Source organism: Lycium barbarum, chromosome 8, assembly GCF_019175385.1.
Source record: "Lycium barbarum isolate Lr01 chromosome 8, ASM1917538v2, whole genome shotgun sequence".
In the NCBI taxonomy this organism is placed as follows: Eukaryota; Viridiplantae; Streptophyta; class Magnoliopsida; order Solanales; family Solanaceae; genus Lycium; species Lycium barbarum.
Genome location: NC_083344.1, coordinates 129,602,248 through 129,625,126, shown reverse-complemented (window position 1 = coordinate 129,625,126; position 22,879 = coordinate 129,602,248). Strand labels below are relative to the sequence as shown.

Genomic DNA, 22,879 nt, shown 5'->3' with positions numbered 1-22,879 from the left:
GAAATTTGTGGTCTAAAACAAGTCACAGATATTTGTGTGGCTTAAATAAAAGGAAAATTTTTTAGTTAAAATATTTTTAAATATAGAAATGTCTGATTCTTTTTGGGAAAGACTAAAAAGAAAAATATATCACATAAATTAAGATAGAAGGAATACCATTTTGCTAATTTTAGCGGCTAAAAGATGGCTATTTTGTAAATTTTATCATCTATTGAAAGCTTGTTGGGCTTCCTTAAATTCTCATTCTGGATCATTGAGATAGGCCCATGATAAGAACCATTGTTACAACACTTAACATGGGGAAAAAAAAAAAAACAAACTGAAAGAGGGTTTAAGGAAACTCCATTTATATTACAGTGAATTCAAGATTCAGGGTTTAAGCAAAATTAAAACAGAAAGAAATGGGAAGTGGAGTGGTGAAGAAAGGATGGTTAGGGCAAATGGGTTTCACAAAAAGTGGTGGAAATATCAATTGGTATCCAGGTCATATGGCTGCTGCCACACGTGCTATTCGTCAACGCCTTAAAGTATCTGATCTTGTTATTGAAGTTCGTGATGCCCGTGTATGGTCTTACTTCCATAAATTGTCTTCTTTTTTTTTAATACCATTTATCAGGTAACTCTGTGCGCCAAGATTTGAATAGATGGAGAGAAATCACCTGGTCGTCTGTCAGTGAATTAATGTGTCATCATTTGCTTTTTAGTCTATCTTAAAAGAATGTATAGCTTTGTATAATTAAAAATAATTTATCTTTAAAATTTCTATTTTACCAATGTCTGAGGTTTACTTTACACCACAAATATCAGTATCAGTAGTGTGTGTTTCTTTCTTAAACTCTGCCCACCAAGGTTAGGACATATAGTGAGAAATCACCCTCTAAGCCAAGTAATGTGACGCCCTTTTCGTTTTAGTCTGTACAAAAAAAAAAATGTCACATTTCTATAATTAGAAACAATTTAACTTTAAAATTTCTCTTTTACCTTAGTGAAATGATTTACAGTCACACAAATGTTTAAGGTTTGTTTTAGATCACAAATTTTAAAAGTCTATCTTTCTTTCTTAAACTTTGTCCACATGGTGAGAAATTACCTACTTCCTTAGTGTCAATTAATGTGATACCCTTTACTTTTTAGTATGTCACAATTTCTATAATTAGAAACAATTTAACTTTAAAATTTCTCTTATACTTTGATGAAACGATTTATAATCACACAAATGTCTAGATATTGTTTTAGACCACAAATTTCAGTTTTTGCTTTCTTAAACTTTGTCGTGTCAAATGGTGTCATTATTGAGAGAGAGGGAGTACTATTTTTGTTTCCGCTGGAATTTGAACCTATGGTTCTCACAAATTGTTTTTTTATTCTGTATTCAAGAACACATTGGTCATTTATTTTGATGAATTTTGCTGTTTTTGGTTCAATTATTTTGTGTGTGTGTGTGTGTGCAGATACCGTTGTCGTCGGCGAATGAAGACTTGCAGCCGATGCTATCCGGAAAAAGGCGTGTGATTGCCCTGAATAAGCAAGATTTGGCCAACCGCAACCTCATGCATGTATCTAATTTCTAACACTCCTCTTCATGCAGTAGTAAATGCCAATAATTCCTTTTTCAAAGTTTTTTTTAAAAAAAAAAAAAATTATAGGGAGCTTAGTAGAATAGATTGACTGTTCACTGTCTGTAAAGTTGCATTCTTGTATCTTATTCACTACTGATTCAAGTACTTTTCACCTTGAGAATATATCAATTATATTAAAAGCGTAGAGATAAGCTTCCCTTTCCGAAATGAGCATCTTGGTTAAGTTAAATTGCCTTTGTGATGTCCAAAGTCGTGCATCATTTGGTACTTATATACCGAGGGTCGACCAAGAATTAGTAGAACCTTAACAAATAATCCTAAAGTTTGCATCTTTTGTTCATGTATGTATTAATAGAACAGATTGATTGTTCACTGACTGTAAAGTCGCGTTCCTTGTACCTTATTCACTATTGATTCAAGTGTTTTTTTTCTTCATAACTATGGTGTCCGAGCCCGGCTTGCTACCTCCCACCAGCACATTTACTAGATAACTCTGTCCACCAAGGCATGGGAAAATACTGTCTAGTGTTTTTGCCTCCATTGGGATTTGAACCTAAGACCTCATGATTCTCAATCCACTTCATTGACCACTAGGCCACACCCTTGGGTGCCTATTGATTCAAGTTCTTTTCACCTTGAGAATATAACAATCACATTAAAAAGGGAAAAGATAAGCTTCTCTTTCCGATATGAGCATCTTCGTTAAGTTAAATTTTCTTTATGAAGTCCAAAGCTGTGCAGCATTTGCTACTTGTATACCGATGGTCCACCAAGAATAAGTAGAACCTTAACAAATAATTCTAAAGTTTGCATCCTTTTTGTGTATCAACACACGCTCTTGTCTGTTACGAATGCAATAGAAATTTTCTTTACCTTATGAGATACTATTATTAGCACACGGCAAAGACAATGCAATTGCTTATCGGGTTGACATTTTATGTCGTCTCTAACAATGTTCTAGTTGTACTTAGAATCTCAAAGCTGTTTAGTCTTATGTTTGCTATCATCTGTCATTTTACTAGTTAGTTCTTTCATGGAGTTGTCATTAACATCAAATATTTTGATGATCGCTATTAGAATGCAATTATTTTGACATTTTTTATTTTATCAACTTTGAAACTTTGGCTTGTTTGAGGGAATACTTGTTAGGAATTATATAAATCTACAACTACTTGGTATTGGCTTTTCAAATTTTAGTTGGTGAAACTTCTGTTTTCATTCCATGCAGAGTTGGATTAGTCATTTCAATTCACGTAAACAAGAGTGCCTCCCAATAAATGCACACAGTCGAAGTTCTGTACATAAGGTTAGCCATCTTTTTTTCCATGCTCTGCTCTTATTATGCTGATATTCGTTAACATGTAAAAGATGCAGCTATAGTTACCTTTTAATTCTTTTTCGTAATAATAATAATAAATGCAGATTGCAATCAATGCATTAGATTTTCTCTTATAAGTAGCATATGTTCTTTATGTTTTAATCTTGGATCAAGAAATTTGCATTTTTTTTTATAGGTTGTGAGTTTGCATTTTTTTTATAGGTTGCGAGTTTGCATTTCTTATGAGAGTTTTTAATCCAATTTCTATGATTCATATTCCAAAGCTTCTTGATCTGGTTGAGTTCAAACTGAAGGAGCTTATGACAAGGGAACCTACTCTCCTTGTCATGGTGGTGGGTGTTCCTAATGTTGGCAAATCGGCTTTAATCAACTCCATCCATCAAATTGCATTATCTCGATTTCCAGGTGAGGCTTGTTTTTGTTGGTGATTCTCTTTTGGTGTTGTTATAGGAAGCTGTAGTGGCTGTGTTTTCGAGTGTACTATCTATTGATGGTTATAATCTTAGTGCAGGAGAAGATGAAGAAGGCTAGGGTGGGGCCTTTGCCTGGTGTTACTCAAGATATTGCTGGATTCAAGGTTAGAAATATTCAATAACATAGAGGGTCAGATTATGCACTTTCATCCCCCCCCCCTTTTTTTTTTTTTTTTTTTTTTTTGGAAAAAAAAAAAAAACAATTACTCTACACTAGCTGGATAGTATATGCAGTAGATCCCTGGAATTGTAACTTTAAAAAAGCTAAGTTGAAATTATTTCTTCGGTAACGGTTTCTGCATATATGAGGCGGTGTGCAGTTCACCAGATATCTTGTTTTCAGTCTTTCATCTTATTCTGACCACTTTTAGTCAAGGAAAAAACCCTGGTTTTATATAGCTCTACTACAGGAAGTTATTTTGGTTAGACAATCTATTTTTTTGCATGATGGTTAAACATATTCACTGTGCATCTGTACTTCTGGGCTTATCAGTAGTAAAATATATGCTTGCGGCTCCCAAGAGTGTGACCTAGTAATCAATGAAGTGGTTCCAAACCTTGAAGATCAATGTTCAAATCCTAGCTGACACAAAAAATACTACTTCGTAGATGATTTCGTCCCATTGGCCTAAGTCTTGATGGGCAGAGTTATCCGTTAGCTGTGTCGGTGGGGGACAGAAAGTACCTTGTGGAATAGTCGAGGTGCACATGAGCTGGCCCGAACCCCACCATTTTGGAAAAAACAAAAAACAAAATCCATAAAAAACATGCTTTTGGAGTCCCTAGTCTAGCTGGAAAACCAGTTATCTTCTCTGAGATTCAGATTGCATTCATATGTATAAAGCATTGTTTTGTCGATTCAGCCTTTTTTATCTCTTTTCAAAAAGAAAAAAATGAGAGATATTGACTTTCTAAACAACTTAAAGAAGTGGAAGACCAAAATATGCGGTGACGATAGTTAATTTATTCAAAAACTTCTCGTCAACTCATAGCATTCTCAGTTTTCCTGAATGACTTTTTGATCTTTCGTATTTCTCTCTCCCTATTTCCATGAGGTCCTGTGACTTTACACAGTTTCATGATTATTTAATTTTATTTGTGGCACCATTTATTGGGTGCATTTTTGTTGCTTATTCTTACTGATACTAAAACGCTATTGCATACAGATTGCACATCGACCTAGCGTCTATGTGCTGGACTCTCCAGGAGTGTTGGTTCCAACTATTCCAGACATAGAAACCGGGCTAAAGCTGGCTCTTGCAGGTGTGTACCTATTTGAACAGTAGATTATAAAATTGTCCTTGAAGTTCTTTTATTCTACTGATAATCTTGGAAAGACGAGTTGACAAAGGCCATTTGGAACTAATTTTGTTGCATTACTTGATAGGCGTGATTATTGTCTTTTCTGGCCTGCTTAATCACCTCCTGTCCCACCAGCTATATAGCTCCCAAAGCACAACTGCACGAGTCAAGGAAAACGAATGATTACATGAAGTTAGTTTTTGGTGTTTACACTTCTCAGTCAATACATTATATAAGCTTCAGTTAGGTTTAGTTGGTCCATTGGCTGTTCTAAGCTGATGGGATATGAAGTTATGTCACACTTCCCAAAAACAAGTCAGGTAACGTCACTTATCAAAATAGTAAAAACAAAATAAGTAAATAATAACCTCAGGGTTCTGTAATTTGCAGTAGGTGGGAGAAAGAAACTACCATACAAATGAGCAACATGTTACCAAATTGAAGCAGGATCTATGACTACACTTAGTTATTTATTCTGGTCCAATTTCAAGGTATTTCTTATTTATACGGTATATGCTTCTGCAGGGTCCGTAAAAGATTCTGTAGTTGGTGAAGAGCGAATTGCTCAATACCTATTAGCTGTTTTAAACACTCGAGGAACTCCTCTTCAGTGGAAGCACTTGGTTGAAAGGGAAAGTATGGACCTTCACCATGAGTTGGAAAACAAACCTGAAAGTATTATCAAGGATCTTCAAAGCAAGGGAAAGAAGCCCATGAACAAATCTAAAGTCTACCGTGTTCAGGTGAAAAAATGATTTTAGAATTTGGTATTCTTAAAAACTCTACTGTATTTTCCCATACCTTTTTAATGTATAAAACAAACTCAATTAATTGTGTTTTTTTAATCTTCTGCTTCTGTTTTTGTTGCCATTGTTTTTACGAAGGTCCTTTGTGTGCAGGATATGGTAAGTGAAGTCCAACGCACACTCTGCAGCACTCTCTCGGAGTCCAGTGGTAGTTTGGAAGATGAATCTAACCTGGAGATCCTAATAGACCACCAGTTTGAAGCGTTGCAGAAGGCTCTGAAGATACCTCATAAGGCTTCAGAGGCTCGGATAATGGTATCAAAGAAATTTCTTACTTTGTTTAGAACAGGGAAACTAGGTCCTGTCATCCTAGACGATGTTCCTGATGTCTCTGATTCTGTATCTTGAATCATCCTTTTAAACTTGTTATCTGCAACTGAAAGCAAAAGTCTGTACCATAGTGTATTATCATTTTTTTTTAGTATCTCGTTCCTCTACCTTGATCTCGTTATCAAATTTTGCTTGAATAATTCGCCCCAATATCACTAAACTTTATTTTATGAATCTTGTAGTAACATTTTTTAAGCAAAAAGCATCGAGCATTGCTGCATGCAACATTTTCAAGTTCACTTTGTTGGTTATAATTTCGATGGTATTTCTTTAGTTAATATAATGTGAACTAAACAATTTAGGCGATTGATTAATTAGTGGTATCCAATAATCTACAGAATTACTTGGGTTTTTCTGTTTAGCTCATTCTCTTCATGGTATCATAGGAATTCTCAGACTATGGAAATGGGTCTTATAAGTACTATAGTTATGAAACTCCCTTTTATCACTGCAACTTTTAATTGAGGCGTTCTGGAGAAATTTTCAATTCCACAACACATTTTTGAAGTTCATAGTCCAGTTGGAACTGTGCGACGTTTTTGTAAACGGCTATGTTCACCCATTTCCTCCTGATGAATGCGTTGTGGAAAAGAAGAGACGTGCTCTTCTGAAAACAACTTGCGCCAATCCAATAGATAAAAATTAAGGCTACTTGCCAAAGAATGCGATCTCAGTTTCTTGAGTGCTTTTTAAATTTGCGACACAAACAACATTTGATGTATGACTTCTACGTATTATGAGCTAATACAGGTATTGGGCTGTTATTGAATTATCCATTCTGAACAAAATTGATTTGGGTACCATGCATTAGAAAAGTAAAACTTAGTGAAGGGGAAAAAATGGAAGTTGTACAAAGAATTAACAGAAAAGCCTTCACTTGTTTGCTTCAATAAACTCTCTATACTCTCTCTTCATTTTGACACCTGATACCGTCCTGCATATACAGAAAAGAGTGGAATTAGCATGAGTGTAAGTCGAGCTGCTTATGAATTTAATGCTACGAGACTTGCTCTGTTCAATGACTTTCTCTACAGGTGTTCAGGGCAGAAAGCAAATGCTGCAGAAATTAGGGCAGGAGATAGAAGCAAATGATAATTTGCAAGAAAGTGGTTCAACCACTAATAATGCTAAAGCTAGCATAACACAAGCAGAATGTGAAGCTCCATTGGGTTGGTTGTGAAATATTTTCCACAAATTTCATGGAAAACATTCAACAGATAAAAACTCATTCCCTAAATTACGTTCAGGTGTTCAGTTGGACATAAATATTTATACTATGCCATAGTAGTGGCGAAAGGAAGTGACGTAAGGGGGCAGCATTTGATGATAGACCCGAGTAGCAGAGTGTACTGTCATCTAGAAGGGAACAATCAGGCAAGGAGAATGAGCAATATATACAGAGTTGTAGGTTCTTTTTTCCTCATTTGCCATGTAATAAGTCTAGGACAGCTAAAAGAGAGAGGATCTAGTCAAAGATGATATTTTCCTATGAAACATAAATATTAAAGGAAAAAGAATCTTGAAGTAATATAAGGAAATCGATTCAGGACAATGAAAACTAAGAGAGAAGCTGCAAGAACCAGATGATTGGGAAGTTGAGAGCTTTATAACATTGCTACAGTTACTGGGAACTTTTGGTGGTTCATCTGACTGCCCTGATAGAACCAGATGGAGATTGAATAGTAAAGGGACTTTCTCAGTAAAATCTATACACTGGATATTGAATCAAAGAGGCCCAGTAAAGGTAAATTGGCCATGGAAACAAGTCTGGAAAGTAAATATTCCAGTGAAGGTGTCATGTTTTGTTTGGCTGGTGATTAGGAAAGCATGCCTAACTCAAATAAATTTACAAAGAAGAGGTTTCCAGATTTGTTCAAGATGTCTTCTATGTGACCAGGAGGTCGAAAGCAATGAACATCTTTTTACACTGCAAGACAAGTTTAAATCTGTGGCACATGTTCTTTTGTATCTTAGGGATAAATTGGGTTATTCCTAGCACTACTTCGGGAATTTTAAGCAGCTGGTGGAGTATAGGGAAGAGAGGTGGTGAGGAGGAGTGGTGAGGAGGAGTGGTGGAAGATCATCCCTGCCTGCATCTGGTGGAGTTTGTGGAAGGAAAGGAATGCTTGATTTTTCAATGGCACTAGTAGTTCTATCAAGAAAATTAGGATGAACCGTCTTAGTCTGTTCTTTTTTTGGTGTAAACAGAATCTGTGGACGGAAGTAGGTGAATTAGTTGACTTGATAGGCAATGTATAAAAATATAGGTTTTTGGACAGGGTTTTTTATACCCTTTTGCTGTTTGCAAAGATCTAAACTGAGCACCTTTTTTGGGGTGCTTAAGTTTATTGTTTCATAGTAATACAACTGTTACCTTCTTCTTCTGAAACAAAAAAAAAAAAAAAAAAAAAAAAAGAAGAAGAAAAGAGTGAAGCTGCAAGAATTTGCATTTCTGATGAAATAAAGTTCACAGGGCTTGAGCAATGAGTAGCTAGGCTTATTTTACTTGGTGTATGGTGAAATTATGGAAGTTCAATAGATGGAAGTCGTGCAACAAAGAATTAAGATAAGAAGACAGCTATTCAGGTCATTTATATACTTTTTAAAGGGAAAAAAAACAAATGTAACCAACCTGAGCATTTCCTTGTTCTTGAAAAACTGCACACATGGAGTACCCATAATCCCAGCTGCCTCAGCAATCTCTGGATCTTCAGTAATATCAATCTCAACAAGGTGGACATGCTTGTCAAACTCATCTATGACCTGTTGCACATGCACAATTGAACAGGTTAGTTGTAAGCACTACAAAAGCCAGAAAGCCAGTACTCAACAGCAAAAGCAGCCAATCGAATCAACTATTACTGAGTAGAAGTAAAAGAAAATGCAAGTCATTCGAAGCACAAAGCTCTTAGACAACCTTTATTAGAGGTTCTTTAAGGTTTATCTCAAGATATTCCTCATCAAGATCATAAGATTTCAAGTCCTCAACTTTCTTCAAAATGATAAATTACATTGAAACAGAATCTTTTAAGGCAAATTACCACACAGTACATCGATAAAGTTTGACAGGGCCTAACACTTCACTCTTCACAGATTGGTCTTTGTGATGGCTAATTGAAAGGACACTTACAAGTTAAACATCCTTGGTAAGATTTCTATCAAAATGAGTTGCATACCTTGCTTAGAATCGGTTTCAAGGTCCTACATGGACCACATGTTGGTGATGTATACAGTACACACATAAGCCTTGGGCTCTCATGGTACAATTTCCGTAAAGCATACTGAGAAGGAAAACAGTGTAAATGATTATCAGATAGGAAAGCTGAATATGATAAATGGACATTCAAACATAACATTCAGAAAGATCTAAGTTTCCTAGATATCATACCTGCCCCTTGTGCTTTGTAAGTGTTACATCAAAACCTTCGTGGACATCTTTCTCAGTGAGTTCCTTCTTAACTTCTTCAGTAGCGGGCTGATGAGATCAAAAAGTTCAGGAAGCTACATTAGATAATGAACTATTGGTCTAGGCATATTGCAGAATAGCAAAAATTCGAAGGATATTTATATTCTGTTAGGGAAGTCAGAAGCCCCTTGCTTGGAGTAACCCAGTTTACTTCATATGTAACCCATAAAGTAGTACAAATACATCTTACTTTTTATAAGGTAAATAAAAAGTAGTAAATATAAATTACTCATACTATATAATATCACCCAAAAACTCAGGACAAAAAAGAAGAAAATGCAGCAGTGCCAAGCATCCATAAATTAATCAACCATTAGAACGTATTTCTCTAGCTTTCTGTTTCTCCATTAAAAAAAGTAAATTGACTGGGTAACTCAAATGAGAACTTTAAATGCACCTCTTTGATATTTCAGAAAGCACAACAATTTCTTTGTCAGACCACCTTGATAGAATTCTCACAATCAAGATAAACTCATAAAGCTAAAAAAAGTTCATACAAAACTCTTTCTGTCATAGACGATATGACAATCCATAAGTAATAATGTTCTAAAGGCTCTGTTATATGGTCAACCACATTCAGATACCATCCAGTAAGTGTAGACAACTTCATCTGGGCCTGCAGGTAGCTTCCCATGAATAGTCTAACACCCTACATAAGTATTCTATACATTTTACGAAGCACTAAATTAGATCACTAGGATACAAGCACTTTTACCAGCTAATAACTTGCAACTTTTTTTACCAAGACTAATAACTTGCATTTCATGGGGATATGAAGGCTATGAAATTTACAAATACCTACCATTGAAGAAAATGCAAAGATTAGATAAAGTGGACAATGGTCAGGAGCTGGGTTAAAAACCACTTGAGAACATGTATAAAATGACTCTTAAAGCAAATAAACAGGACCGCAAAATCAGTTACTTTTAGAAGTCAGATACCTGGTGGAATTCAAGAAGAAGATTTTTGCTTGTAAGATATCTCTCCACTGATAGAGCAGCTACACATCCTGAGCCAGCTGCAGTGACGGCTTGCCTCCATTCATGATCCTACATATGGAAAAAACATGTCATGGTGATATGACGAAGTATCTCACTATAAGAAGTTGCAAAGACAAATGCAAAACACAAGATGAGTTTCATTCTACATGGAAAAAAAAAAGGGGGGGGGGGGGGGGGGGGGGCGTGGGGGAATAAATTCAAAGGAAAAAAAGAAATGTTTTATCCAATCATGAGTTAATCTCAGGATCTCCACTATCCAGGCACCTAAGAATTCATAAAGAGAAGGTCTAAGAAATGGCATCACATTATATTTTATTGGATGGCTCCCCCTCTCATTGCAACACCTTAAAATTAAGTTTTTAAAACAGAAGTTGTACCAATTTCTTATTCCACACCTGTCCCTGCTAAAGAGGAACTTATTCGACTCAAACTTTTCTTGAGAAATCAATTCAGACGTTTCAATGACCAGGCTAGAATTCATGTTGTTCATCCATAGAACACATGATACATCTAAAGGGGCCATGCATAATTAACCTGAGCTTTCTTAGGAGTACAATTACCACTTGAAGTACAAGGATTGTTACAAAAAAAGGAGAGAGCACAGCAGAAATGAAATAATAAACTGCTGGAAAGCACAGCAGGAATGAAATAATAAATTGCTGTAAGTACCTGCACATCTCCAGCTGCAAATACACCTTCCACAGATGTGTTTGCTGTTCCCTCCTTGACCAATATGTATCCCGAGCTATCAAGTTCAACTTGGCCTTCCAACAGTTGACTATTTGGCGAATGACCTATGCCATAAAACAAGCCTTTTGCTTCAAGCACAGATTCTTCCTGAGTATCAGCTTTTCTGATCAAAATTCCTGACATCTGGCCTTTTGGGTTGCTGACGACATCCACGGTCTCAGTGTTGAAATGCACAGTGATGTTTGGATTGTTGAAAACTCTGCATTCCCCATAATCAACCTGTTAAACAAACATTTCAGGGAGTTGAAACTCGAAATATATAGCTCATTAGTAATTCAATCCGCTTCAAAGAATGAGTTTAAATAGATATGTAACAACATTTACAGAAATAGGTATATAGCAAGCAAACTAAAAGCAATGATAGGTTGAAACTAGGGAAACAACTACGGAGGAGGAGAGTATTATATGACCCTAACAACCCTCTACCAAAGAAAACAAAATGGCCCATCAGATTACAACCTCGATTTGAAGATGAATTCTAATGCCTTGTGCTATAACATTTAGAGGGAAAAAAACAAAAAATAAAAATAGGAAAATGTACATAAACATCAGTACCTATCTTGCATTGCTCTTGATGCTCTTAGTTGGTCCTTGCGGACAAGTAAATGGACATGGCGTGCATACTTTGTTAAGTATATTGCTTCCTCAGTAGCTGTATCACCACCTCCAACAACAGCAAGGACCTGACCCTTGAAAAGTGGTGATGCTCCATCGCAAATTGCACAGGCACTAATTCCTCTGCTCCAAAATTCATCTTCACGGGGTAATCCCAACCTTCTTGCATTAGCTCCTGTAGCCACAATAAGGCTATTGCACTTGACCTGAAAGATACAGAAGTGAGCAGTGATCCAATATAAGGACCCTAATGTGGGAACCACATACCAAAGGGTGTAAGGCAACTAGAAGGCTAAAGAATCAAACTGGCAATCTGCAAGAACCAAAGCATTTCTAGCCCAGTATCTCTTACAACATATGAAACAAACGCGACCATCATCCCTTTTGTTATTGCGGAGGAAATCAAAAGAGAGCTGGTACCACATATATGGATGTACCTTTCATGACCATCTCACGTATCAGATGAACCTCGAAGACTTGACGGATTCTAGTTGGAAAACAAAACCAAAGATGCTCTTTCTTTCACATGTAAAAGGTACAACCCAAGGATGCTCTTTCTTTCATACGTCAAAGGTACAGAGAACAAGTCAGACTCTTTAATCAATGACTAAGGTACTCAGAAGATCAAGTCTAATATATTGTTCTCTATACAATGAAGCAAATTGAACTTATAAAATAAATGCAGGAAATTGTGAGGCATCTTGTTCTGCCATGTCAACTAGATATCTTAAAGGAAAGAGAAAAGCCAAAAAAATAGAATACGACTTCTATGCTTGTACTTGATTAAACCACTTCTGAATGGAAAACAATTAAACCCATAAAGAATTCATGGTGTAGTTAAAATGTCTCTGTACTTTTTTGAGAAGATTTTTTTTTTTCTGGGTTTTCTGTACTCAGTATCAAAAATTCCAGAAAGCATGAACTTAGATGCCTTGTAAGGAATAGCATGAAATATTTTTTATCCAAGAAAAGGAAGTATGTTGTGTCTATTTCTCTTCTTCCATTACATGTCTGAAATCCGTTTAGCTTTTTACTCCAAATGAGAAAATAACTAAGTTTAGCATCTAACTTCCTGTAATTTTCTGGATACTCGTTTAAGAACATATTGTGAAAACTTGACAAAAACATATAAACTGTTAGTAATTAGTTCAAAGATGTAACCATCATTAGTGACTCAAGAAAAGAAGAAAAGATTGCTGGGATCTAGACAAATTGTGGCCATCCATATATTGTTTCCCCCATCAATTTAGTTAAAACATCAAATATCAGAAGTCATTCTCTCATGAAAATCTAGAAGATCAAAGCTCCAATTCAGAAAACGCAAACAGTTTGACGGGGATTAAAGATTAAGCAGCTATAACAGAACATAGACAGAGTAACCAGCAACTAAAGGACGCATCACCTTACGTTCACTACTTTGGACAATAAAAGGAGTGTTCTTCACATCAATAAATTCCACATCTTCCTGATACAATTCAGCTCCCCATCTCTCTGCTTGTCGCCTCATCCTAGCAAAATTAGATAATTTCTCAGTATTCAACCCTTTTGTCTATAACTAAGGAAAATTCTAATAGATGAATGAGAGTAAACGCCCAAAATCTTTTTTTGTACCTATCCATTAAGTCAGGGCCAGTTACCCCCTCTGGAAATCCAGGAAAGTTTTCTACTTCAGTTGTTGTCATCAACTGTCCTCCTGGTACACCACCTGCTTGAAACCCCTCAAACACTACAGGCTTCAAGTTGGCCCGAGCAGCATAAATTGCTGCTGTATATCCAGCAGGACCTGATCCTATTATTACCAAGTTCTCTACCCCCTGAGCTGCAACAATCAAAAACACCAGTATGCTCAGAATTATACTTCCAATTGCAGAACTGCAGACAAGTTGACAGTTGAAATTCAAAGTATTTAACATTGCAACATAGCAGCTGTATAAAAGAGCAAAAAAACAATACTCCCTCCGTCCTATATTAGTTCTCATATTTTGCTTCTCGAGAGTCAATTTGAATAATCTTCGGAGCTAAATTGAATTAGATTAAATCAATATTTTAAAATTACAATTTAGTATTCAAAAACTATATGAAAAGTTCTATAAGGTGCAATTCTTCTCAAGCAATATGGTGAAAAAATATATCTTAAAATATCGGTCTAAGTTCATATAATTTGACTCTTGGGACGGAGGCAATAATAAAGAAGCATGAGATGAAAAAATTATTCTCAAGTATCTGTACCTAGAGAACCAAGCTGCAAAATTAACCAGCAACTTTTTATAATTTAAATGTAATTTCGATGATACTTATGCTTCTTCTTCAATTTAATTTTGACTTCAATTCAATCATTTCACTCTATTCATCAAAATTCTACTACTATTAAGGTGGACTTTCAACTTTGACTCCAATTGACAAAGAAAAATGCTCCAAAAAGATACTCCATCCGTTCCAATTTATGTGACACTCTTTCTTTTTTAGTCAGTTAAAAAAAGAATGACATGTTTCCATATCTAGTAATAGTTTAACTTCATACTTCCCATTTTACTCTTAATAAAATAATTTACAGCCACAAATTTTTTTATAGCTTATTTTAGACCACAAGTTTCAAAAGTCATTCCTTTATCTGTTAAACTCGATGCCTAGTGAACCACCTTCACATAAATTGGAATGGAGGGATACCAAAACGAATATCCGTAGCCTGCAAAATTGACCAGCAACTTCTTGTTATTCAAATGCAATTTTGATGACAATTCAAACATCATACTCCCTCCGTTCACTTTTACTTGTCCACTATGGGCATTACACACTTAAGAAATAATAAATGAAGTGCATATTTTACCATGATACTCATATTAATTAATGTATAATTGCATTGGATTTGGAAAATAATTTGAAATGAGTAATTAATGCTAAGGGCAAAACAGGAAAAATAAATTATTTTTCTCTTGATATGCTGTACAAGTAAAATTGAAAATCTATTTATGGAATAGCGGACAAGTAAAAGTAAACGTAGGGACTACATGACAAGTTTATAACCACAAGTTTCAAAAAACATTTTAGTACATTACACACATATTTAATTTAGGACCAGAAGATTCAAAAGTCTCTTTATTTCATAAACTCCGTGCTTAGTCAAACTAAGACATTTAAATTGAAACAGAGGGAGTAATTATTTACCTGAAGAACTAGTTTAATACTACAAGATTAAAATACATTTTGGTACATTCTACATATCTAAAGATTCAAAAGCCTCTTTTTTATTTCTTAAACTTCGTGGCTGGCCAAACTAAGATACTTAAATTGAGACGCGGTTAAATAGTTATTTACCTGAAGAACTAGTTTCTACCGGCTCCGATGAAGCCCGAATTGAAAACGACGTCGTACGGTTACGAGTCAAGTGACAGTTAACGGAGTCAACTCTTCGCCGACTCGAACCGGAGTTTATAACAAGCAAACCGGTCGGCATGCAAACAGCGGTTGATAAAGTTGACGGAGTAGGAGCCATCATGGAAGTGGATACGGGTCGGGTTTTGCACCGGATAGGGATACCGATACCAACGGAGTTAGTAATATTTGGAGTAGTATTAGCCATTGGTTTCGGAGCATACGATATCTTAAGTTTGTTCTAACTAACTATACACTCAGCTCACACATGCATACACGCACACAATTTTGTGTCTTTTGTTTTGGGTTTTGTGCCGTGTGTGATCTATTCGTAATTTTATGGGGTGAGGATAACCACTCAACCAACTATATATATATTTTTTTTTTTGAAAAAAATAAATAATATTCACGTTGTTTTTGGTCCTTTGAAGAAAAATGTCATCCAAACATGTCTTTTTGGTATGACAAAATTCTTTTTTTTTTATATAATAAAAACTGTTTTTTGTACAATTGAAAATACTATCTTAGAATATATATAAACTATATATATGATAAAAATGATAGATTAGAAAATAAGAATGAATTATGTGTAATAGCAATTGGTTTTGAGATAGATGCAATATTCATTTAAATGAAAAAAAATTAATGATGCGATCGTTGAATTCAAAGTAATTGAGTATCTACTACACATGCGAAGCTGAGATTTTAGTTGAGTTAGTTATATAATTTGTTATTATAGAGGTACCTCATTGTATGAGATAAATGATATTTATGTTTGTTATATTTCATTTAATATCTCATTTTAGACGACGTTTTAGTGTATGTTCCTTTTTGTCGCTTTGGTTGCACTGTTATACCAAAATCCTTGTTGTTGACGTTTATATTTTCTCTTGAAAGTGTAACATATAGTTGTCCATGTAAGAAAACGGGCTTCCAAAACAGACATTTACGTTGATATTTTCTCTTGAAAGTGCAACATATAGTCGTCCACGCCAGAAAACAAGTAGCGGCAAATTAGTCTAGTATTAGCTAATATTTGTCTCCGTACTTTATTTATTGTCATCAAAAAGTATAATCGTACCATAAATTATTTTCTGATGAATTAAAAGGATATCCTTGATTTTCTAGAGCCAAAAGTTAAATTTCGGGGATAAAAACATGCTTGAGATCATTTTATTATTGTATGTATGACGTTGCATACTTGTTATTGTAAGTACATTACACCTTCAAACGAAAGATGTTCATGCTTCTCTAAAGTTCCAACATTCTGAATATACTGATTGCCATTATATGAAAAAGTAAGCAACACGAGATAAATGGACTAAGAGAGAATAGAAGGAATACCAGAAGTATAAAAATTGAATAATGAGAAAAAAAACACTTTAAGTCATTTGAGCAACACAACTATATCAGCATTTTCATATCATGCACAAGATTAAGCTTGATTTCCTGCATTCAGACATCAATGAGAAAAGAGATCGAAAAACGGGACTAAACTCTCCAGTAAGCCTAATAGTACCAAATTATGATACAAGAAAGTCAATTCCCGGAAGACAAATGTTAAACAGTCTAAAACAAAACAGAAATAATCAGCTATAGAGGCTATTCTAGACAAGTATTTTAACATCATCGAAACCTAAATCGGTGCTTCAATTTTGATTGGGGCAGGTGAAGTGTCTACAGATGCATTCTGAAGCCAGTCCTTAGCACAGATGAGGGCCTCCACGGTCTCAGGTCGCAAGGAACACCTGTAACGATCCATCTCTTTGTTAACCGTGCTGAATATAGAATCAGCTGTAATGGTTGAAACAGGAACTGACAAGATATCACGAGCCATTTTTGACAAAGTTGGGTACTTCATTCTGTTAAGCTTCCACCAACCCACGACATCAAACTCGTGAACACGAGGCAGCAAGGACTCTTCCAGATATTGATCAAGTTCGGACCTTGACTGTTGGCTCGTAGTCTCCATAATATAGACGTCAAAATCAGTAAGTCCAAGCCCGTTACAAGAGGCATCGAGGCCTTGACCATTATCCTCCTGCCTCATAGCACCGCCATTTACTTCTTCGACATAAGTTGGGGTTAGAGGCAGAGGAAGAGCCACATATTCAAGAAAGAGTTCATGAATTCCCTCCTCAACAGCCTTCACGTAGTTGGCTGCTTCTTCCCCATATATTTTTGAAAAACTGAATTCAACAAGTTTCATTTTGAAGCGTGGATCCATTACTACGGCAATAGCTAACATCAAGCAACAGCTCTTCCAATAATTATCAAACTTCTCTTGCATTATTTTGGTAAGGCCGCTGGTGAACGGATCTTCGCTTGCTGCAGCACGAGCCAATTCCAATTGAATCTTCCAAGCTTCGTGGAAAAATGTGTTGGTTGTTGGAATTGTTGCTGCTGTCAGGAGATTGGCAGTGTCAAAGAAGGTTTTCAAGTAAGTGCACAGAATCTCAACTTGCTTCCAGTCTTCCAATGTTGGGGCACCTTTGTAATCAGGATCTGATGTATCCAAGCATGAAAATACTTCCTTTAACTCCATTGCAGCCAACAACATCTCATATGTAGTGTTCCATTGAGTTCGGTCATCAAGGGTCAGCATCTTTGTGCTTGGCACCTGAAGCTGCTGTTTGAGCTCAATAAACTTCTCCTCGTGAGATTCCGATGTTTTCACATACTTCACGCTATCTCTAACTTTTTTAATAGTTGCATGCACGAAATTAAGCGCATCTTGGGCGATGCTGCTTAAAGTTCGAGCAAGACAATTTCCAACCAATAATTGACCATTAAGCACAAGTGGATTCTTCACAGAGAGTAAAGCTCTAAGATTATCAACAGCAGCATCACCCAGTGGTTGATTAATAGTAACAGAAAATAACTTCCCCTCCACACTCCAGTCAGAGAGGCAAGCGGCAACAGCGTGGCTGAAAGCTGTCTCAGAATCTGGATATGGTTCCATGATGACATTAAGTATTTTCCTGTGAATTTTCCACTCACTGTCGATATACTGCCCAGTTATGAACACATAGCCCACAGTGTGTCGGGAGGACCACATATCTAGTGTTAAGCAGATCCGCCCAGGCACTCCCTCAATCACCTTCTGGATGGCTTGCTTTTCTCTAAGATAAGTTGCGACACAGTCTCCTTGCACAGTGTTGAAACTGACCATATCAAAACGAGGTTGAAGATTCTGGACAAAAGTAAGAAAGCCTGAATGCTCAACCATGTGAAGGGGATAATCGTGCATGATAATCATCTTAGATATTTCCTGGCGGCACTGGTCTGGATCGAAAGCAAGGTAAGGAGTAGAAGCAGTTCGATAACGTCTTTTAGGTGCAGCATTACCATTACTACCCCCATATCCAGTCATCTTAGAAGGTGCACTATATGGGGTCAATGGATCATTATTCTGCTGATTACGCAGGACTACTGGACAGCTTCCTTTGGCAATATGGCGTTTCAGATGACTAGTGCCTGCTACTTTTGTCCCTGTACTATACGCAAACGATTGCTTGCACTGCTTACATTGTGCCCTTCTAGTCCCAATCCCAACATTTTCAATGGTGAAGTGCTCCCAAACTATTGATTTCTTTTTCCTTCGCTTTCCGGGTTGGGTTTCTGAGTTATTCGGAGGTGTTTCAACAATGTTGGGTTGTGGCTCTGCAAGAACCATCTCATTTCCTGGAATCATCTCATATTCATTGCCCGGGACTATCTCATTGCCAAGCACTATCTCATGTTCAACCATCTCGTGTTCATGTATCATCTCATGTTCATGGCCCATCTCGTGTTCATGGCCCATCATCTCGTGTTCATGGCCCGTCTCATGTTCAGGTATCATCTCATGTTCATGGACCATCTCATGATTCTCAGAGGGAGTTGCCGGAGTAACAGGGGTTTCTGGGGTTGCCATCCTATCTGCAGCAATACACTCCTCAAGTATCTGTATAATACAATGATCAAAAAAGAAAAAAAGATTAAGTCATGTGATCGAAGAAGATGATACGCAAAAAATAAATATAAGCTTTAAAGTAGCACTGTTTATCTAAAAGAAAACTTAGATTTATGTATTATTATTATTATGATTATTTGATAATTTTCAAGGGAACTCAAATTCGTTTGTAAGCTGTTAGCAGAAAGGTTGATTACTAAAAATCAATATCGAACTATCTATGGGTCATATAAGAAGACTCATGTAAGTAAAGCACAAGAAAAAAGATAATGTCAGAAGGTCAAACTGATCATACAAAGTACTAGAAAAAGTAATCAAATTTTACAATGAGCAAGTCAAAATTTACGAGGAACAAAAGGGACTTCAATTTTTTTTTCTTTTGAGGCTAGAACATAGAAGCATGTCAACATAAATGTGAAAATACCTGCTTTTTGATGATGAATAACGAAAAATAAATTTAAAGAAACTGAAAAAAATTAACATAATGCATTAAGGGGTTGTTTGGTTGGTCCGATAAGGAGATCTAATCTTCACATAAAGTTCAGCATTATTGTTATTTTTTGATTGGAAAAAATCAATTATTATTAGTACAAATGTTAGGTTACTACTTCCTTTCCTCATAAGATAATACGCATTCATTATAGAGAATCTATGAGTTATTTTATGCGGATACAATGTCAAATAAGAATGTGAGTATTAGCAATACATAGATTAAAAAAAACTACAATGACAATACTAACCTCCCACATAGCAAACAAACTTATTTTCTGAAAAAAAAGTAAACACATCTTAATTATTTACGCGGTATGTTACTCCCTCTGTCCATTTTATGTGAGGGTTGATTTGACTAGGCACAAAATTTAAGAATTAAAGAGGATGTTGAAACTCGTGGTTCAAAACATGCCTTAGAAACTTCTTTTGGTATAAATCACCACATTAAGGGTAAAGTGAGAAGTTTAAAGTTAAAACTTTGTTCTAAAATATAGATATATGTCCTCTTTTTTTTTTTTTTTTTTTTTTCTGAAACAGACTAAAAAAGAAAGTACCATAAATTAGACAGTGTAATTTTGAATACATCAAACCAAAACATCCGACCAGAAATAATCATGCCTTACTAATCCCGACATTATACTCCCTCTGCTTCAATTTGTTTGTCTTACTTTCCTTTCAAGTCTGTTTAAAAAAGAATGCCTCTTTACTTTTTTGACAACTCTCTAATTCCAACTTTCCACATTGTATGTCTAAGACCACAAGATTAAAGGGTATTTTGGTACATTCCATGTATCTTTAATTTAACACTACAAGATTCATCAAAAATCTTCTTTACATCCTTAAACTCTGTGTCAGGTCAAAACCAGACAAACAAATTGAAACAGAGGGAGTAATTCTTGCATTACTAACCTCTGCATAACTTGCCACTAAACCAAACGACTCCTAAGTGCATGTTGAGGTTCTAGTGGTAGTTAGGGTGCAAAGGGGGTGGGGTGGGGTTGGGGGTGGGGAATCTCATGATACGTTAACACTGCAACAGAAGGCCCGAAGCTTTAGCCAACTAAATGCACGAAGGACTAATCTTTACCTCCATCAAGGCCCGGCCCAACTCAGCCCGAATTTCAGTAGTAAGGGAACTCGTAAGGTAGCATTTTATTTTATTAAAAAAGAAGGTGAGGGTCAAAATGGACATTTAACAAAGCATGGGCTAAAAACAAGTCAAACAAACATCAACTTACTAGATCTGATTCGTGAAAATGGATCAAACATGGGCTCACACATAAATCTAAACAAAGCCCACATCAAATACCCTCACGAACAATAGATCTATAAAACAAAATATAACGCACCCAGAAAATCAAAAAAGTTATAAATCAACACAAAGCCCAGATCAAACAAAAATAAACACACCCAGGAAATCAAAAAAATATCATTCTCAGGAATCTGCAATTTCAAGCCCACAACAACAATTTACCAAAAAAATCCCAAAAACTTTCTTATAAATATGTTAGCAGAAACTTCAATTAAACACAAAAAAAAGAAAGTTAGATTTCGAACAAACAACAAGAAGAAGAACTAGAATAAGTTACCTAAAAGATCCTAAAAAGTTTCTTACAAATGTTTCAGCAAAAATTTCAGTTAAACACAAATAAGGTTAAATTTCGAACGAACAACAACAAGGAGAACTATCACATATGCATATGAAACAAAGAAACAACCACATGTGGATGGTAAATCTAACTTACGTAACAAAAAATATACACAAAATACTAACAGAAAAAGAAATACAAATACAAAAACACAAAACAAAAGCACAAATAAGAAATACAAATACAAAGTTAAAAACAAACTCAATCGAACAAAAAGGAAAATAGAGAGAAGATAAAAGTGATACTATACTTAACGGAAATTTCAATTTTTTGGGGGAAACCCGACCTGTTGAAGTAGATCGGAATTCGGGTCAACGGCGTGTTTGGCTACCGGCGGCGAAACAGATCTAGGGTTTCAGTAGAGAGAGAAAGAGTAGAATTGGGCTTTGAAACCCGATAAAAACCTAACTGGACCTTTGTTACGATATTTGGGACTTTTTAAGAATACAATTATTCGTATTGGGTATCAGGTCCGTTTATTTTTCAGTGTGTGTAAATTGAACGTGAGCCACTGTGTGTTTATTTTGGTCAAGTGGCTCGTTCTGTAACGGACCACAAGCCCACTTTTTTTAGTATAGGGTGGGTGGGTTAGGTGGGTGTTAGCCCATTGGAGTTTTTGTGTGGACAATATTTATGATGGGGCCTACATTGTAAAGATTCTTTATTTTGGGACAAGTTTTCTATTTAGTCCAATGGGGTCAAAGTTTCAAATTTGAAACAAAAGGGGGGTTTCGTATGATCCAAGCATTATTTGCCCAAGGCCTTTCACCACATAGACTTAATAATGAAGTGAGACCAAAAAGAAACAAAAAACATTTCAAAATATACTAGTTATATACTCCATCAAACATTTGTTATCATATTTGGGATTTTAACAACAATTATTCGTATTGGATATGAGGTCCATTTATTTTTCAGCGTGCTTAAATTGAAGGTGAGCTACTGTGTGTATTTTTGGATTATATTTTTACATACCCTTTTTGGTCAAGTGGCTCGTTATGTGACGGACCACAGCCCATAGTGTAGGGTGGGTGGTTTAAGTGGGTGTAGGCCGTGGAAATTTTTGTGTGGACTATATTTATGTTGGGGCCTACATGGCAAAAGATTCTTTATGTTGGGACAAATTTGTTATTTAGCCCATTATGGTGGGGCCAAAGTTTCAATTTTGAAACAAAAGGTGGCGACCCTTAGTTGCTCAAACCCTTCGCCAAGACAATGGACCTCATGATTCTTGTGTTTCGGGTTCACATAACTTGATGAGGTGAGACCATGAGGATAAAGAAAATATTTCAAAATGCTAGTTATATACAACTCCATTAAAAAAATCAGCTTAGTATTAGTTTGCTTAAAGACTATCACAAGAGGGTGTGGTTGGTGACAGAGGTGAATTCAGGATTTGGAGGTTGCGGGTGTCACTATTTTATATAGACAATATCTATCACTAACCCCAAAGACTGGATGGGAAGAATAGGCCGGTTAAGTTAATTTTGGGTTAATTCGATTAGGTCTATTATCTCTTTTATTCGTAAATAAATAAGTTCAGTTTGGTTAAGCTTTTTTCACACTTGATTTAAAAATTTAAATTTTAGTCTAGAAGAAAACGACAAAAACAAATAACTCTTGAACGAGCGCATCCAATTAGTATTTGCTAATATGTAGCTTAATTATTACATATTCTTTATTTGACTATATTAATTTACATTCAATATTTTGAGTAAGTTTTGTCCGTCTCAATTATCAAGCTTTATG

General features: G+C 35.7%; 3 protein-coding genes across 6 annotated transcripts; 1 reads left to right on the top strand and 2 right to left on the bottom strand.

The window, feature by feature from the left end:
- Nucleotides 1–304: 304 nt before the first annotated feature.
- LOC132607407 (short integuments 2, mitochondrial-like) lies at nt 305–6,069 on the top strand. Of its 2 annotated transcripts, XM_060321361.1 has the most exons (8): nt 305–563; nt 1,452–1,556; nt 2,809–2,886; nt 3,183–3,324; nt 3,426–3,496; nt 4,559–4,655; nt 5,220–5,437; nt 5,594–6,069. In XM_060321361.1, exons 1-8 carry the CDS (start codon nt 402–404, stop codon nt 5,846–5,848), a joined length of 1,128 nt encoding a protein of 375 aa, XP_060177344.1. In that variant the 5' UTR covers nt 305–401; the 3' UTR covers nt 5,849–6,069. The 2 variants fall into 2 exon arrangements, with proteins under 2 accessions (XP_060177344.1, XP_060177345.1); XM_060321362.1 differs by lacking the exons at nt 305–563; nt 1,452–1,556 and having other exon boundaries at nt 2,833–2,886; nt 3,121–3,324.
- Nucleotides 6,070–6,448: 379 nt separating this feature from the next.
- On the bottom strand, nt 6,449–15,370 carry LOC132607406 (thioredoxin reductase NTRC). Its single transcript, XM_060321360.1, has 10 exons — nt 14,978–15,370; nt 13,274–13,481; nt 13,065–13,170; nt 11,603–11,868; nt 10,967–11,246; nt 10,238–10,345; nt 9,219–9,305; nt 9,007–9,111; nt 8,463–8,593; nt 6,449–6,764 (listed from the first exon to the last, which is right to left on the bottom strand). Exons 1-10 carry the CDS (start codon nt 15,240–15,242, stop codon nt 6,704–6,706), a joined length of 1,617 nt encoding a protein of 538 aa, XP_060177343.1. The 5' UTR covers nt 15,243–15,370; the 3' UTR covers nt 6,449–6,703.
- Nucleotides 15,371–16,522: 1,152 nt separating this feature from the next.
- Nucleotides 16,523–21,642, bottom strand: LOC132607405 (zinc finger BED domain-containing protein DAYSLEEPER-like). 3 transcript variants are annotated; one of them, XM_060321357.1, is made up of 2 exons: nt 21,381–21,642; nt 16,523–18,980 (listed from the first exon to the last, which is right to left on the bottom strand). In XM_060321357.1, exon 2 carries the CDS (start codon nt 18,948–18,950, stop codon nt 16,671–16,673), a length of 2,280 nt encoding a protein of 759 aa, XP_060177340.1. In that variant the 5' UTR covers nt 18,951–18,980; nt 21,381–21,642; the 3' UTR covers nt 16,523–16,670. The 3 variants fall into 3 exon arrangements, with proteins under 3 accessions (XP_060177340.1, XP_060177342.1, XP_060177341.1); XM_060321359.1 differs by having other exon boundaries at nt 21,386–21,642; XM_060321358.1 differs by having other exon boundaries at nt 21,417–21,642.
- Nucleotides 21,643–22,879: the final 1,237 nt, after the last annotated feature.

Bases quoted from the DNA above. Each gene is read 5' to 3' on its own strand.
- LOC132607406 (XM_060321360.1), bottom strand. From the start codon at position 15,242: ATGGCTAATACTACTCCAAATATTACTAACTCCGTTGGTATCGGTATC. The intron at 10,346-10,966 runs GTACTTACAGCA...TTCCATATGTAG, and splicing joins TTGCAGCTGGAGATGTGCAG to GATCATGAATGGAGGCAAGC. The intron at 9,306-10,237 runs GTATCTGACTTC...TGATCTCATCAG, and splicing joins TTCTTCTTGAATTCCACCAG to CCCGCTACTGAAGAAGTTAA.
- LOC132607405 (XM_060321357.1), bottom strand. From the start codon at position 18,950: ATGGCAACCCCAGAAACCCCTGTTACTCCGGCAACTCCCTCTGAGAAT.
- LOC132607407 (XM_060321361.1), top strand. From the start codon at position 402: ATGGGAAGTGGAGTGGTGAAGAAAGGATGGTTAGGGCAAATGGGTTTC. The intron at 3,325-3,425 runs GTGAGGCTTGTT...TTATAATCTTAG, and splicing joins TGCATTATCTCGATTTCCAG to TGCAGGAGAAGATGAAGAAG. The intron at 4,656-5,219 runs GTGTGTACCTAT...ATGCTTCTGCAG, and splicing joins GCTAAAGCTGGCTCTTGCAG to GGTCCGTAAAAGATTCTGTA.